Source organism: Schistocerca cancellata, chromosome 1 (assembly GCF_023864275.1).
Source record: "Schistocerca cancellata isolate TAMUIC-IGC-003103 chromosome 1, iqSchCanc2.1, whole genome shotgun sequence".
Lineage (NCBI taxonomy): Eukaryota > Metazoa > Arthropoda > Insecta > Orthoptera > Acrididae > Schistocerca > Schistocerca cancellata.
The window spans coordinates 684,540,476-684,556,091 of NC_064626.1; the positions used below are offsets into that span (position 1 = coordinate 684,540,476).

Here is a 15,616-nt window from a genome sequence, read left to right on the forward strand (position 1 = left end):
ACGACAAGCTGTAACTCAAGATTACGTTCCTGTTTTGTACACTATGACAGGTCCCACTGGCGTTTATGAAACAAATCGTGAGAGTCTGTCTTGTAATAGAATCTCCTATAAGATTTTACCACATCTCCCTCTTCTGGTACATCGAAAGCAAATACTGGCTACATGTCTACATTTGACGTTTTGTCTCCATAAATCCCTCTACAGACATGTATCTAAAGTTTATATCATACATCAGATAATCCATTGCAATAGCAGCAGATTCTTGTATTCTAGTTTTGTAAGAAATTTGACCATCACAACCTGTTTCACGAAATCTACTCACATGTTGGGAAAAACACTATCATTCCGAGGTTCCACAATGAGCTATAATTCAAGTGGTGTTTTCTTTATAATTAGAGGTTATGAAGTATGAAATAACAGAAGACTTGCAGTAACACCATTTTTTAAAACACGCAATCATGACGATAATAATAAAAACAGTTATGGCTGCATGAGGATAGTTCAAAATGGTTCAAATGGCTCTGAGCACTATGGGACTTAACATCTATGGTCATCAGTCCCCTAGAACTTAGAACTACTTAAACCTAACTAACCTAAGGACATCACACAACATCCAGTCATCACGAGGCAGAGAAAATCCCTGACCCCGCCGGGAATCGAACCCGGGACCCCGGGCGTGGGAAGCGAGAACGCATGAGGATAGATAGAGGCAATTTCTATTAGGTATGTAAGCAAAATCAGTGTAGTTTTGAGAGGACTATATGCATCCTTGTAATTGAACCTTCTATAAGATTTTACCGTGTCTCTCACTTACGATGTATCGAAAACCAAATACCGTCTGCATGTCGACATCGAGCATGTTACATATACACTTATGACTCCATTGGAGCAGGTGGCCAGTGGTCCAAGTCACTTGTACAGACCTGTGTCGACTCTACTGGAGTGTGACCATATCCAACAGACTATCAATCATAAGAAAAGGTTCCTGTATTATTCCTTCATAAGCAGCTCAATACATTGTCTTTTGGCTGCAATACATCCAAGCAGTGTATGACTACAGCTTTGTACACCACCATACAATTTGTTTTTCAACCATGTCTTCGAGGTCTGTGTCAGGTGCTACTCTGGCATTAACAAATTTCGATCCTTTGGCTCTCACAGAAAGCTGAACATTGCATGGTGTTAACTATGGAGCTCCCACAACACACAGGTCGGTGGAAATAAAGCACAGAGGCGATGTTTCTCACTGAAAAAAATATGGAAGACATAGCAACATATGGAAATTAGAAGAGTTTTCGGCAATGCGGAGCGTTTCCAATAGCTATCTGAAGATGATGACCTGTCCTATACAGTTAATCTCTTCTTCCACAATGAAGGGTAGCGGATGGCTTGGTGTTCTGTTTCAAAGAGCATTGTATCTTCATTTTGCAGTCATGTACATGATTACTGTTCCTGTGTTGTTCATCGTCGGGAGGTGCTGTTCGCAACATGCGTGAAGTAGAAATAAAATGAGGTACTGTTATTGCATTGGTGGAAAATAAACATGTGAAGACCATCACAGCATATACAAGTAGGACGAACCTGCAGATTTTAGGAATGCTTCCAAACACCTATCTGAAGGTGTGACTTCTACATTTAATACTTTGCCCCACAGTGACAAGTAGCACATATCTGGTGTTCTGCCAAGGCTCTCTCCATCTCAACTAAGTAGTGTCAGTCAATCATTATGTTGTAATCAACATCATACCAGTGGACAGATGGAGTGGAAAAGACACCATTGATATGGGACATTGTACTGTAATGTGCACAGCTGTTGATAGTGCGATCAATTCTAGCAAATTTACGGGTTGTTCCATAATTTCAAGGTTAGACAATGACACAGCAGATTCCTTCCCAATTTCTCATCGCTAAATCACACCTCCACTATTTTGCAAGCACCATTTACTAGATTATGAATGCAGATAGATGACTGTGCAGGACATCCATTTGGTCATGCATACACCACATACTAGATTGAAAATGCAGATAGATGACCGTGCAGTGCGACCATTAGGCTATATATGACAAAGTATTCCAAACATCGCCCTATACTGATGCAATTAGATTATCTACATATTTCCAGCACATCGGTCATAGTGCAAAATTTACGATTACGACTGGCCATCTTCCCCCATGTGGATGGGTGTCACAGAGTGTTCTTGTATTCATAGGATTAAGTTGGAGATTGACAGATGCCTCACACATTGTCCTTGACCAATCGTCTCTGAAACACGGTCTCCAATTTAATCTGCTACTGACCAGAAATATGAAGATCTTACACCCACTACATTCCACATCTCGTGAAGCAACAGGGCGAGCTGTGTCCATAACTGCTGTTCAGTGAAGACGATTCTGTACCAATCTTACCTACAGCACCCATCCAAATGCACAATACCTCTTCAGATGTGTGCATTTCAAGGAGGGTAGCACCTCTTATCGGTGTATATTAGACATGAGAGTGTTGCGGTGATGTTTAAGAAGAAAAATGTGGTCTATACATAATGGAGCTCCAGGCGGATTGAGCTTGAAACATTTCATGTAAATCAACTAAGCTATCAATTCTGAATTATTATTCCAATGTCTGAAGTCAGTACCAGGATGGTACCGGGATGAGTGAAATGATCATAGAGCATAAAAACACGTGTCTATGGCTACGCAGTTCTGCACCTAAAAATGCTATATTGTTAAAGCAATATGGTTTCCGAAATATTAGTCATGCAGAATGCAACGCTCTTAATACTCTAATGCAGGATATATTTGTCCAACATCAGGCATACAACCATCCTGTAAGTTTCCATTCTCAATAACTACAGTGATAAACTTTAAAGTGGTAAAACTACTTCCTTCTATATTATTCTGGTGTCCAAGGAGTCATCGTCAGTGTCTGTCTGCCGCTTGAGCTGCTTAGAAAACAATCATAACGAAGTCAGGAGACTGCTGTTCCGTATCTTAGAAAATTAATGGATTTTATACATATTTTTAAGTCACAAATGTACGTACCCCCAATCACACTTCCTACGTCAGTCGTGCCTATTATTGTTAGTAGTATTGGTTTTGATGGATGTAGCTGTGTGTCACTAGGAAATAGAGCGATGAAAAACCGACATGAATATTTTCAATAGCTGATACATTGAGGTGCTACCGACGACCTGCTGCACAAAAATGCACACAAAGAAGCAGCAACTTCTTACGGGGGAGTAAGCACTACGATCAGTAGCCAAGGCAGATGTAGCAGTCTTATTGCTGTTTACAGCAGCATCACCACAGCTCTGGTAGCTTTCCCATCGCACAAAGAAGTCCTGGTCTGATGTTAGGTACTTTTGCCCATATGTAGGATAATATTGTAATTTCGCCCAAGCACCGCATCTCTCGATTATCCCCCCCCCCCCCCCCCCGTACTCAGACTATTGCAGGTACTGCACTATCTTACAGAACACTATAGAGAATGGTGTAAGTCTGATAAATGCATTGATTCTTGTCCTTAATACTTAAGGAATACTCTTATTAAACTCCTCTCACTCCAGCATCTTGTCAGTTGAACTTATCGCCCCCCCCCCAAAAAAATGAAGATACAGTAGTACCTTCCACTGTAGCCTTTGTACAGCCAGCTTGTTGGTGAAGGGTAGAGTTTGAGTACATCTATAACTAGTTTCAAGTTGTACTGCGAAATTTTTCCCAGCAGGATAACACCAGTTCTGTTAAAAAAAAAAGTGTTCAAATGTGAAATTTTATGGGACTTAACTGCTAAGGTCATCAGTCCCTGAGCTTACACACTAGTTAATCTAAATTATCCTAAGGACAAACACAAACACCCATGCCCGAGGGAGGACTCGAACCTCCACTGGGACCAACCACACACCAGTTCTATAACATAGTCAATTTTTCGGCTGTATTGCGATTTCAGGCACTCCTTGTGTAGCACTATGCAGAAAGTTGTAATTAGAACTGGCCTTTGTGATTAATTATGTAATTATGACCGATCATTTCTTCAGTTTCCCAATCAAAATAAATTACGTACACTAACCTAACCTTCCTCTCATGCATCTGGGCAGTTTGTATGTGTTGTGGAGTGCCCTTGGGCTTTCTGTCCAGAAGGGACAGGTTTAGATTCCCGGGAATGGAACCGCCATTTTCCATTTACCTCCCATTTATGTTGGAGGGAGTGTGGTGGGACGTCAGCACAGCCCTGGGACAAAGAAATTCCAATAATTTTTTAAATTCCCGCCAAATTTCGTCATTCCCCCCAAAATTATGTTCCCTCTGCTCCAGGAGGAAAGCAAAACCTCGTCACTGGAAACAAAAACCACTGTGATAAAGGAAACTGAGGACCAGTTCAGTCATCCATGAATAATCTACTAATATTAAAACAAGGTATCTGGAAAGCTATTCTTAGTTCAAAGGGCCAAAAGAAGGGACATTCCACAAATATATAATGTACCATCAGTCTGGCTCAACAACAACACTGTGGGGTGGATCGTTACGCAAGAGAAAACAATGGCTGAGCCTAGCATGACCGATGTGTAGACAGCATAAGATAGTGGACTCCACCTGAGAGGAGGGGAAGGCAGAGTGCGAAACTGTGGTAATCTCCTTGATTGTGAGGAGTTAATTACTGAGAGCAGTCCTGCACCAGACATCATTCCACTTTTGGGCAAAGAGAGATCTGATGTGTTGCTCCGTATGTGCACCTGGAATCACAAAAGAGAATGCGGGGGGGGGGGGGGGGTAAGTAACTACCTCTCTAGGCAAACCGTTAGCCAGTTCATTCCCTGAGATGGCCTCATGACTTAGGACCCAAACGAAGACAAATGAGCAGGCTACACAGACAAGGGCACAGAGAAGATCATGGATAGCAGAGACCAAAAGGAGACGAGAATAGCATCAGTCTATAGCCTGCAGCCTGCTCATTGAGTCAATACATATTAAAACACCATGGAGGGAGGCCTGAGTAACAAAATGGAGGGCGGCCCTCTTAATGGCTAGCAGCTCTGCTGTGAACACACTACATGATCCCAGCAGTAAATGGTGTTCCATGCCAGCAGGAGACGTAAAAGTGTATCCCACCCTATCTCTTGTTTTACAACCATCAGCATAGAAGGTGGTAGGCCCCTGCAACTCTTGAAGGATGCAACATACAAGATTATGGAATATCATAGGGGCAGCAGAGACCTTAGGACGCTGGAATAGGTCGGTCCTAATCCGAGGTCAAGACACCATCCAAGGTGGGAACAGGTAGAAATACATGGGGCACTTTCCAATAAGTGGAGTTGGAAATACCAACAGAGGGAAGCGAGATGCATTCCCAACCACAATCCCACCTGAGGGTGGGTGTCAGGAGGAAGATATCCCTCGTTTGCAAAGAGGATGGAATACATGGGACAGTCAGATAACCATCGAATGGCGATTGCTTAAGAAACCAGAAATTGGTCCATCCTATTTGTAGAACAGGAATCCTCTCTTCTGCGAGGAGACTGTCAGCAGGACTGATTGCCAGATACTCCCCATAATGATGAACAGAGCCAGGTAGTTTCAGAGTGGAAGAAGTTGCCATGTCATAAACCTGACAACCATAATGTAGTCTGGACAAAACCAGAGTGCGGTAAAGACGGAGAAGAGAAACGTTGTCTGCACCCCAAGATACGTGGGCAAGGAGGTAGAGAGCATTAAGATTCTGCGTGGAGGTAGTCTTCATGTGGCGAATATGGGGCACCCACATCATATTTTTATCAAAAATAAGGCCCATGAAAATGGACTATGCTGTGACGTCTAGGAGCTGGTTGCATTAACAAGGTTCTGTATTCGTGTGTACTGTGGGTCAACGACAAAAATGCGTAACCCTCGTTTTGGAGGGAAAAAACTGGAAGCCATGGGAAAGGGCCCATGCAGAGGCCGTTTGGATGGTGCCTTGGAGCTGGCATTCGGCAGAAGCTACCGAGTGGCAGCTGCAACAGGTGCAAACATCGTCGACATAGAACGCTGGGTTAACCAGAGGCCCAACAGAGGTTACAATCCTATTGATGGCGATGATAAGAGTGTGACAGTTAACACAGAACCCTGTGGGTTGCCGTTCTTTTGGATCTGAGGGATGCTGAGTGAAGTGCAAACTCAAACCTGGAAGAGCCGGTGGGATAAGAACTCGCAGACAAAAATTGAAAGGGTGCCGTGAAAGTCCCAGTCATGGAGAGTAAATGAAATGTGACAGTGCTAAGCAATGTCATATGCCTTATGTAGGTCAAAGAAGACCGCGATATGGTGTCGGCGCTTAGTAAAAGCCTGTTTGATTGCTGTTTCCAGTCTGAGTAAATGGTCAGTTGTAAATCGTCCTTCCCTCCAATAAGGGGACTAAAGGCCCTGAGATTCGAGTACCCACCATAATCTGAATCTAAGTATCCTCTCGAGCAGTCTACAAAGTATGGTCAGGTCAATCTATGAGTAGCTGTCCAAAGACCTTGGGTTATCCTGGGCTTAAGGATGAGAATAACGATGCTGTCTCGGTAGTGCGAGGGGAAGTACCTATGAGCCAAATGTGATTGAAGACTGTGAGTAGATGTTGCCTCTGGGTAACGTCGAAGTGTTCAATTATCTTTTTGTGGATAGAATCCAGCCTGGGCAGTGTCACGTGAAGAGGTAAGAGCCTGCAAGAATTCCCATTCAGTGAAGGGTTCATTACAGGCTCCAGCTTGGTGCCAGTTGAAACAGAGGGGTGGGGGGAGTTTCTTCAACTAATCATTTCTGCCAGAGAAACGTAGTAGGATATGAAGAGTACTCCGATGCTGTCACAAAGTGTGTTTTGAGGTGTTCTGCAAGGACCGATGGATCACTATACAGAACACTCTGTAGGATAAGACCCTGGGCAGTTGATTGTCGCTGGCAGCGCAGAAGGCTATGCAGCTTGGACCAATCCTGTGATGAAGAGGCTTACGTCCTCAGGGAGGAAACATAGCGCTCCCAGCATTCCTTTTTCTCTGGTTAATAACGTTGCATGTCTTAGCACAGTAATGCTTAAAAGTGTAAGGTTGGTCTGTAAAGGGCGTCGTTTGAATCGTTGCAGCAGCTGTCGGCTGTTCCTGGATAGTGTCTGCTGTGTCCTTCGTCCACCACAGTGCCAATCGACAACGAGGGGAACCTGTAGATAGGGGGATAGCAGTGCCATCAGCATGGAGAATAGTGTCAAGAGTCGTCTTGTACGACCGCATCAACGCAATCTGAGAGAGACGTGTTGAAGTACACAGCAGACATGTATAAGGCGAACTGGCTCTGGAGAATTGCCTAATGTGGGGGTCCATCTGCTTCGCGACGGCGGGGGAACGATAGAATCAGCATAAAGTGATCACTGACACAATTATCATCATGGGTTGACCAACATAGGGAAACCACAAGAGCAGGGTGGAGATCGTAAGACGATAGCAGAAAAGATGGCATGATCGGCACTGAAGTGGGTAGGCGAACCATCATTGAGGAGTCACAAATCAAAGTATGTAATAAGTCGGTCAATTAGAAGACCTCTACCACTTTGACAGTGGCATTCTCCACACGAGGTGGTGTGCATTGAGGTCCCAAGGAAGTGATACAGGGGCGGGTGTTGCTGTATTAAGGTAGGCAGGTCAACATCAGAAAGTGGCCTACCTGGACGGACATAGACATTGCAGATGGTAATCGCAGGGGTCGTACACGCTCGTATCGCTGTTGCTTCAAGGTTGGTACGGAGGGGGTTCCAGTCACTAATGACATTGGTGCGAACCAAAGTGCAAACCCCTACAGTTGCTATTTTGGGGCCGGAATGGTTGTGACAGAATGCCCGATAGTTGCGAAACGTTGGAGATGTCATCAAAGGATTGCATTTGATGATGAGCAATACAGAAAACAGAGTGGATTATCATGTGGCGAATGTCCCTCTTAGACGTAAGGAAGCCGAGGGGAGGTCATATCACTGTGTAAGTGGTCATCACCGATGAGGATGGGGTGATGCTCATAAATAAGACGAGCCCGCATCTCGTGGTCGTGCGGTAGCGTTCTCGCTTCCCACGCCCGGGTTCCCGGGTTCGATTCCCGGCGGGGTAAGGGATTTTCTCTGCCTCGTGATGGCTGGGTGTTGTGTGCTGTCCTTAGGTTAGTTAGGTTTAAGTAGTTCTAAGTTCTAGGGGACTGATGACCATAGATGTTAAGTCCCATAGTGCTCAGAACCATTCATAAATAAGACGTCAGACTCAAGTTGCAAGGGGGAGATGGCTCCTCTGGGGGAACTGGCAAGGCCTTGTCCTGGGACCTACTCTTTTCGAGGTTGAGGAGGGCAGAGCACACTGGGAGAGCAGGCTTCTGCAAGATCCGGAACTGACAGAGAGCAGGTTCGCTTGGGGCACACAGACAGTGTGTCCAGTGGCCGAATTGTAGTAGCAGGCCTCTTGCCTGAGGGCTACTGGGGAGTTGGAAGGGTCCTGGGGGGTGCCCTATCAATGGAGATACCAAAGAAGGGGGCACTCTTTCGGCCATGGAGGGGGAGCGGCACCCAGAGGAGAGGGCATTGGAACCACAGGGGGGGGGGGGGAGAGGAGAAGGGAATGGGGCAGGGGTATGGAAGAGGTAGGAGGTGAGAGGATACAACAGAGGCAAAATATCGACACAGGGTGGAATCGGTCATATTTTGACGAGCCTCAGTGTAACCTTGGGCTTCTCTGGGAGGGTGTCCCCTCGAAAGCCAGAATAAAGGCACTAGTATGAGTATGGTTGTCTTTATGCCCTTCTGCCCCCTCGAACAAAATGCACGCTGCATCGCTCTAGATTAGCCAAGAGTTCCTAATCAGTTTGCAGGATGAGGTCCCTATGAAAAATCACTCCCTGGACGGCATTACGAGACTGGTGAGGAGTAATAGAAACTGTGGCATCGCTACGACGATCACAAGCACAAAGAGATGCAGACTGGGCAGCAGAAGAGGCTTTGATCAACAGGGAGCCTGACCACATCCTAATGACAGACTACTTCAACAAACTTGTCCTCGATATTTTCCACAAAAAACAACAGGTTTTTATTGGAAAATTTGTCCCCATTTGTCCTAGTACGGATCAGGTATTGGGAAAAGTGTTTCATCCCAAGACGGCGAGCCTGGCTCTCCTCCTAGGGTGTAACCAGGAAAAGGAAGGCTACAGGGTCATGAGAAGCATCATTCAATGACCTGCTACTACTCTAAGGCCAGATTTTTGCAGCTTGATACGCCTCATGCTACAAGCATCCGCCCTGATACCATCCTCTCTTATCAGTGGCTCCCCCCATGGGCGCCACCCAGCCACAGCAAGGGCTGTCTGGCACAGCAGCCATTTCCGAGAGTTTCCAAGCTCCAGAACGACAGGCAACCACTCCTTGGCATACTTGAGGAGGCAACAGCTTAGGTACCAGTAGTGCAATCCCTGTGTTGCCAGTGGGATGGTTTCATAACAGCCCCACCACAAGGACTGGCTACACGTACTGGTAACCCAGCAGGGTGGAGGGGGTCTCCGGCGAGGAAGAAAGAGCGGAAGGAAGAAGGGGAGGGAAATCGACGCTGTAGACGCTAGGAAAGAAGTTTTTCACCAAATTGTTTTCGATGAACGTAGAAAATTTAGAAGTGGAGGTCAGGCCCAAAGGAGGACCATAAACGCCAGAAAGGATGAAAGAAAAAACCGTCAGAAATACAGGGAACGAGATGGATAGCCAGGTCGACGTAAATAAGAAAACCGAGAGAGAGGAAGGAGGGAGCAACGGGGAAGTAATGAGGATGAGGAGGGAGGGGCACAGTGAAGGAAATGCAGCCCAGGGAGGAAGAATGGGCTACAATAGCTCGGGGCCCCGTGTCCGCCATGCATGAACTCACGAATGAACCTGGAGAACGTTACTGGCCATCATATGTACGCCTAACTGTGAAACATGGAGGATGATATGTTACAGTCAAGGGGTGTTTTTCGTGGTTGGTGTGTTGTCCCATTATTGCACTAACGAAAAGGCTAAATGTGGAACTATATCAAGACATTTTATAGAATTGTGTATCACATACACTAGAGGGAAAGTTAGGATATGTGACAGAGTGCATCAGCATGAGAGAGCACCTTGTCATAAAGCAGCATCTGTGAGGTAACGGTTTGTGACAATAACACTGCTGAAATGGACTGACCTGCCAACAGTTCTGACCTGAAACCAGTGGAACACCTATGGGCTGAGCTCAATACCTTTCCCAATTTCGGCTCTTGAGGACGAATGTGCTGTCATTCCTCCAGAGACTGACACCTCATTACAGTGTCCCCAGCAGACATCAAATCATCATAAAGGCGAAGGTGGATAGACACCATGGTATCGTCTGCTAATTGGTGTCCGTATACTTGTGATCAGACACTGAATCTTATGCTGAACACCGTCGTTACACATCACTGTTGTTCACAGTCCTCTCAGCTACTCATTGCCTGGTCGTCCTGTTGCTCATAACAAATAATGTAGTATTTTCGATACATAGTGTAGTTCTCTCTCAAACATTAACAAAATACTTAGAAACAAAAAGTATTGTCTGTCATATTATACTTTCCAATATTTCCTTAGCATTTTAAGTCTTATACATAACAAGTGAAAACATATCACTGAAAAGTAAAAATAAAATAAAAATTATGCACAGGCAATACAAAAACTGCACACGACAGCTGGAACTGGAGGTTACTTTTATACATTTGGCATTTGGCATGTACTGGGTGATCAAAAAGTCAGTATAAATTTGAAAACTGAATAAATCACGGAATAATGTAGATAGAGAGGTACAAATTGACACATGCTTGGAATGACATGCGGTTTTATTACAACCAAAAAAATACAAAAGTTCACAAAATGTCCGACAGATGGTACTTCATCCGATCAGAATAGCAATAATTAGCATAAAAAAGTAAGACAAAACAAAGATGATGTTCTTTACAGGAAATGCTCAATATGTCCACCATCATTCCTCAACAATAGCTGTAGTCGAGGAATAATTTTGTGAACAGCACTGTAAAGCATGTCCGAAGTTATGGTGAGGCATTGGCGTCGGATGTTGTCTTTCAGCATCCCAAGAGATGTCGGTCGATCACGATACACTTGTGGCTTCAGGTAACCCCAAAGCCAATAATCGCACGGACAGAGGTCTGGGGACCTGGGAGGCCAAGCATGACGAAAGTGGCGGCTGAGCACACGATCATCACCAAACGACGCGCGGAAGAGATCTTTCACGCGTCTAGCAATTTTTTTGGTTGTAATAAAACCCCATGTCATTACAAGCATGTGTGTCAATTTTTAACTCTCTATCTAAATTATTCCGTGGTTTATTAAGGTTTCAAATTTATACTGACTTTTTGATCATCCAATAATTAGATGTTTTAAAGTGAACTGTGAAATAAACTGAGCAAGTGAAAAGAAATTATGTATAATAAGATCGAATTTACTGTGTCATTACACAAGGATGGCAAAGAAATTCGAAAATCAGATGAATGGAGGGGATAGTGTCTTGAAAGAGTTTTTAAGATGAACATCAACGAGAGTTAAACAACGATAATGACATGTTGCCGCATTAAATGAGGCAATTTCGAGGGAATAACGTTAAGCAATGAGACAGGTCTCGCTGTTCGGTCAGTAAAATAAGTAACGGTGACAGAAATAGAGAGCACGTAGAATTCACATCGGCAGTAGTAAGAAAAACGTTTCCGAAAGAGACGAATTTGTTGACATTGAATACAAACTTATATGTCAGGAAACCTTTTACTAAAATATTTGTCTGAAGTGTAGCCTTATGCAGAAGTGGAAAGTGGGAGGCAAACAGTTCAGAGAAGAAGAGAATGTAAGCTTTTGAAATGTGGTGTTACAGACGAACACTGGAGATTAGATGAGTGTATCATATAGGTAATAATGAGGTACCGAATGAAATTGTGAGAGAGAAGAAATTTGCGACGCATCTTCACTAGGGCAAAGAATTGGTTGATAGAACAGGTCGTGAGGTGACGTGCACGGAGAATAACGTGACCGGTAGATGCGCAGTCAGCACGGCACGCGTGGCAAGAGCGGCTCTGTCAGGGAAATGCCGAGCGCCGAAGTGGAAGTGCCGGTCTAAACTAAAATCTATGATCACACGTCTTGTAAATGTTAAGTGCAGTCCCTCCACGCAGACACCTGCATGGTGACCATTCAGCAAGATCTACTGTTATCTCTGCTTTCGTTAGTATCTAAAAACCAGCGATTTGTTTTCATGTTGCTTGTTAACTGTTTATATTTTTCAGAGAAGCGTCATGGGTGGCAAATTTTGAGTAAAATCTATATTTCTTTTGTTGTCATGTTAAAATACGCTTCTTTTGCCAAAACGCAGCGGAGTTTACAGAATATCACCTCACAAACATTTTTTGGAGACGCAACTGCGAGAAAATTCTGAAATTAAGTTATTATGTTAATTAAGTGAGGAACTGAGCAAATGTAAGGTCAATAGCTTATGAGAGAGCACATTCTCTATACAAAAATAAACGTGTAATATTTCCATTTATGTTGTTTCAAAACCGACACCGTTTCTCGTTTCAACAGCTATCGATGGCCCGTAAAAATTACATTATTTCATTGAAAAAAATCTGACGTTAGTGGAATAATGCGGCAGATAATGAAGTTTTACATAGCAACCACCTGGAAAAATACTCTCCTCCTAGCGTCCTGTCATTTGCCAATATGACATTTCGGTATCTCAAACCGTTTATGAAATATAAGGAATGCTGTTGATATCTCATTCTGGCCGTATTGGTGGCGCGGCCGGCGGAATGGCCGAGCGCTTATTTTTCTTTTTTTTACCTTTTTTTCCTTTATTAAAACAACCATATATGTACATAAGCACAAAAACAAAAATTGAAGTGCTGTAACTGATTCAACACGAATTTTATCCTACAATACACTGAAGAACACATTTCAATATTGTGCCATTTGTAAGCTTACAAAATAGAACTTAATAGTAGCCTCTTCAGTTCAGACAGAGACATAGATTCGAAACGCAAACATATATATAATTGATTGTCTTAACTGGAATGACAGTTCTGTCATTTGATTCATAACCGTCCAAACTCAAAGTCATTTGGAGCACACAAACGGATAACAAGAGATGCACAGGTACATAAATGAATGAAAACGTCATACTGAAGTTAATAACACCATTGAGAAATCGGGAGTAGTCCTAGGATCTGGTATAACCCCTTACTCGTTGTGTATTTTGTGCGCTACATAGTCTTGCATGTGATTTGTGTCCTTACCGGCATCGAGAATTACCCTACACCTTGTTTTTCAAAAATTATGTCTAACATGTTAGCAAACATCTTCCTGAAATTTGGGTAACGTTTCATCTTCCAGCGTGCCGTTCTCATGTAAGCCTCGAAACTAATGAGATTATCTTCACTATTGTGGATGATGATATATGTCACAAACTGTCCTAACATCCACATCACGGTGTTGTTCTAACGCTTCTAGGTGCTACAGTCTGGAACCGCGCTACCGCTACGGTCGCAGGTTCGAATCCTGCCTCGGGTATGGATGTGTGTGATGTCCTTAGATTAGTTAGGTTTAAGTAGTTCTAAGTTATAGGGGAATGATGACTTCAGAATTTAAGTCCCATAGTGCTCAGAGCCATTTGAACCGTTTCGCTGGCGCTTGCTGTCGCAAATGAGTATGCTACAGCAGTTCAATTTTCTCGAGATTAGTGACAGAAACGTCCATTCAAGTCGAAAGGAAAACTAAATTTCATATCATGTAATGTACACCAAATGTAATATCATAGCAACCTTAATTTTTCATTGCAAACTTTTTGGAATTTCGCGAAATGTCTTACTTAAATGCAAATACCACACCCCATTAACGAAATGAAGGGCACGTCGTTATGAAGCTGATATATGAAGCTTTAAGCAACAAAAATGAATTGCCTGTATCTAATACTTTCTGTAAAATCGTTTGAGAAATACTGCAGGACGTTCGTCCCGACGCAGTCGTCGCCGACCATCGAAAGCCAGCAAACAATGTCGGCCTCCTCTTCTGAACAAACGAATGAATTCGCTCAGCACTTTTGTGCATTGGCCACCATATTCTGCACGTACTCTACCAAGGAACTGCCAGTTTTATAGTGGAAACACGTGGGAGCGGGGGGGGGGGGAGGGAGGGGGGGGGGGAGTTATCGTGGAGACAAATGTTTGAATACAGTAAGCAAGTATGAATGGATGTTGGTGGCAGCTGCCATGCAAGGATGAAGAGGCTTGCACAGGACAGACTAACACTGAATATTACAATAGGAGCGATTAAGTGGTGGAAGTGATAACAGTTGGCCGGCCGGTGTGGTCGAGCGGTTCTAGGCGCTACAGTCTGGACGCGAGCGACCGCTGCAGTCGCAGGTTCGAATCCTGGCATGGATGTGTGTGATGTCCTTAGGTTAGTTAGGTTTAAGTAGTTCTAAGTTCTAGGGGGACTGATGACCTCAGCAGTTAAGTCCCATAGTGCTCAGAGCCATCTCTTAACAGTTGCCCGGTGATGCACGTGGCAGCCTCGTCATTAATTCGCTGCGCCTGCGTGCTGCCTGCCACAGGTCTGGGCATGCGGCAGCCGGTGGGCCACCTGGACTTCTTCCCGAACGCGGGCCGCTACCAGCCGGGCTGCGAGCTGTGGAAGGTGCCGGAGGCGGCGCTCAGGAAAGGCGTCCGCGGCGTCGTGTCGGCCGCCGCCGACTTCACCGTGTGCTCGCACTCGCGCGCGCCCAGCCTCTTCACCGAGTCCATCAACTCGCACTGCCGCTTCCTCGCCTTCCGCTGCGCCTCCTACATGGCTTTGCACTTGGTGAGCTGCTCTTCCTACACCCGAATACACTGACAGAAAAAAAAACACGACACTTAAAAAATATAATGTACAGCAATGAAATTTCGGGAATGCATTTGTCAAGGTAACATACACTACTGGCGATTAAAATTGCTACACCACGAAGATGACGTGCTACAGACGCGAAATTTAACCGAGAGGAAGAAGATGCTGTGATATGCAAATGATTAGCTTTTCAGTGCATTCGAACAAGGTTGGCGCCGGTGGCGACACCTACAACGTGCTGACACGAGGAAACTTTCCAACCGATTTCTCTTACACAAACAGCAGTTGACCGGCCTTGCCTGGTAAAACGTTGTTGTGATGCCTCGTGTAAGGAGGAGAAATGCGTATCATCACGTTTCCGACTTTGATTAGCGATTGCGGTTTATCGTATCGCGAGATTCCTGCTCGCGTTGGTCGAGATCCAATGACTGTTAGCAGAATATGGAATCGGTGGGTACAGGGGGGTAATACGGAACGCCGTGCTGGATCCCAACGGCCTCGTATCATTAGCAGTCGAGATGACAGGCATCTTATCCGCATACCTGTAACGGATTGTGCAGCCACGTCTCGATCCCTGAGTCAACAGATAGGGACGTTTGCAGGACAACCACCATCTGCACGAACAGTTCGACGACGTATGCAGCAGCACGGACTATCAGCTCGGAGACCGTGGCTGCGGTTACCCTTGACGCTGCATCACAGACAGGAGCGCCTGCGATGGTGTAC

General features: G+C 44.7%; 1 protein-coding gene across 1 annotated transcript in view; it reads left to right on the forward strand.

The window, feature by feature from the left end:
• The window catches only part of LOC126094579 (pancreatic triacylglycerol lipase-like), a 231,009-nt gene that overhangs the window by 132,332 nt on the left and 83,061 nt on the right, over positions 1 to 15,616 (forward strand). The window contains exon 7 of the mRNA XM_049909084.1: positions 14,619 to 14,866. Coding sequence (XP_049765041.1) covers positions 14,619 to 14,866 — 248 coding nt within the window. The remainder of the gene's footprint in view (positions 1 to 14,618; positions 14,867 to 15,616) is intronic.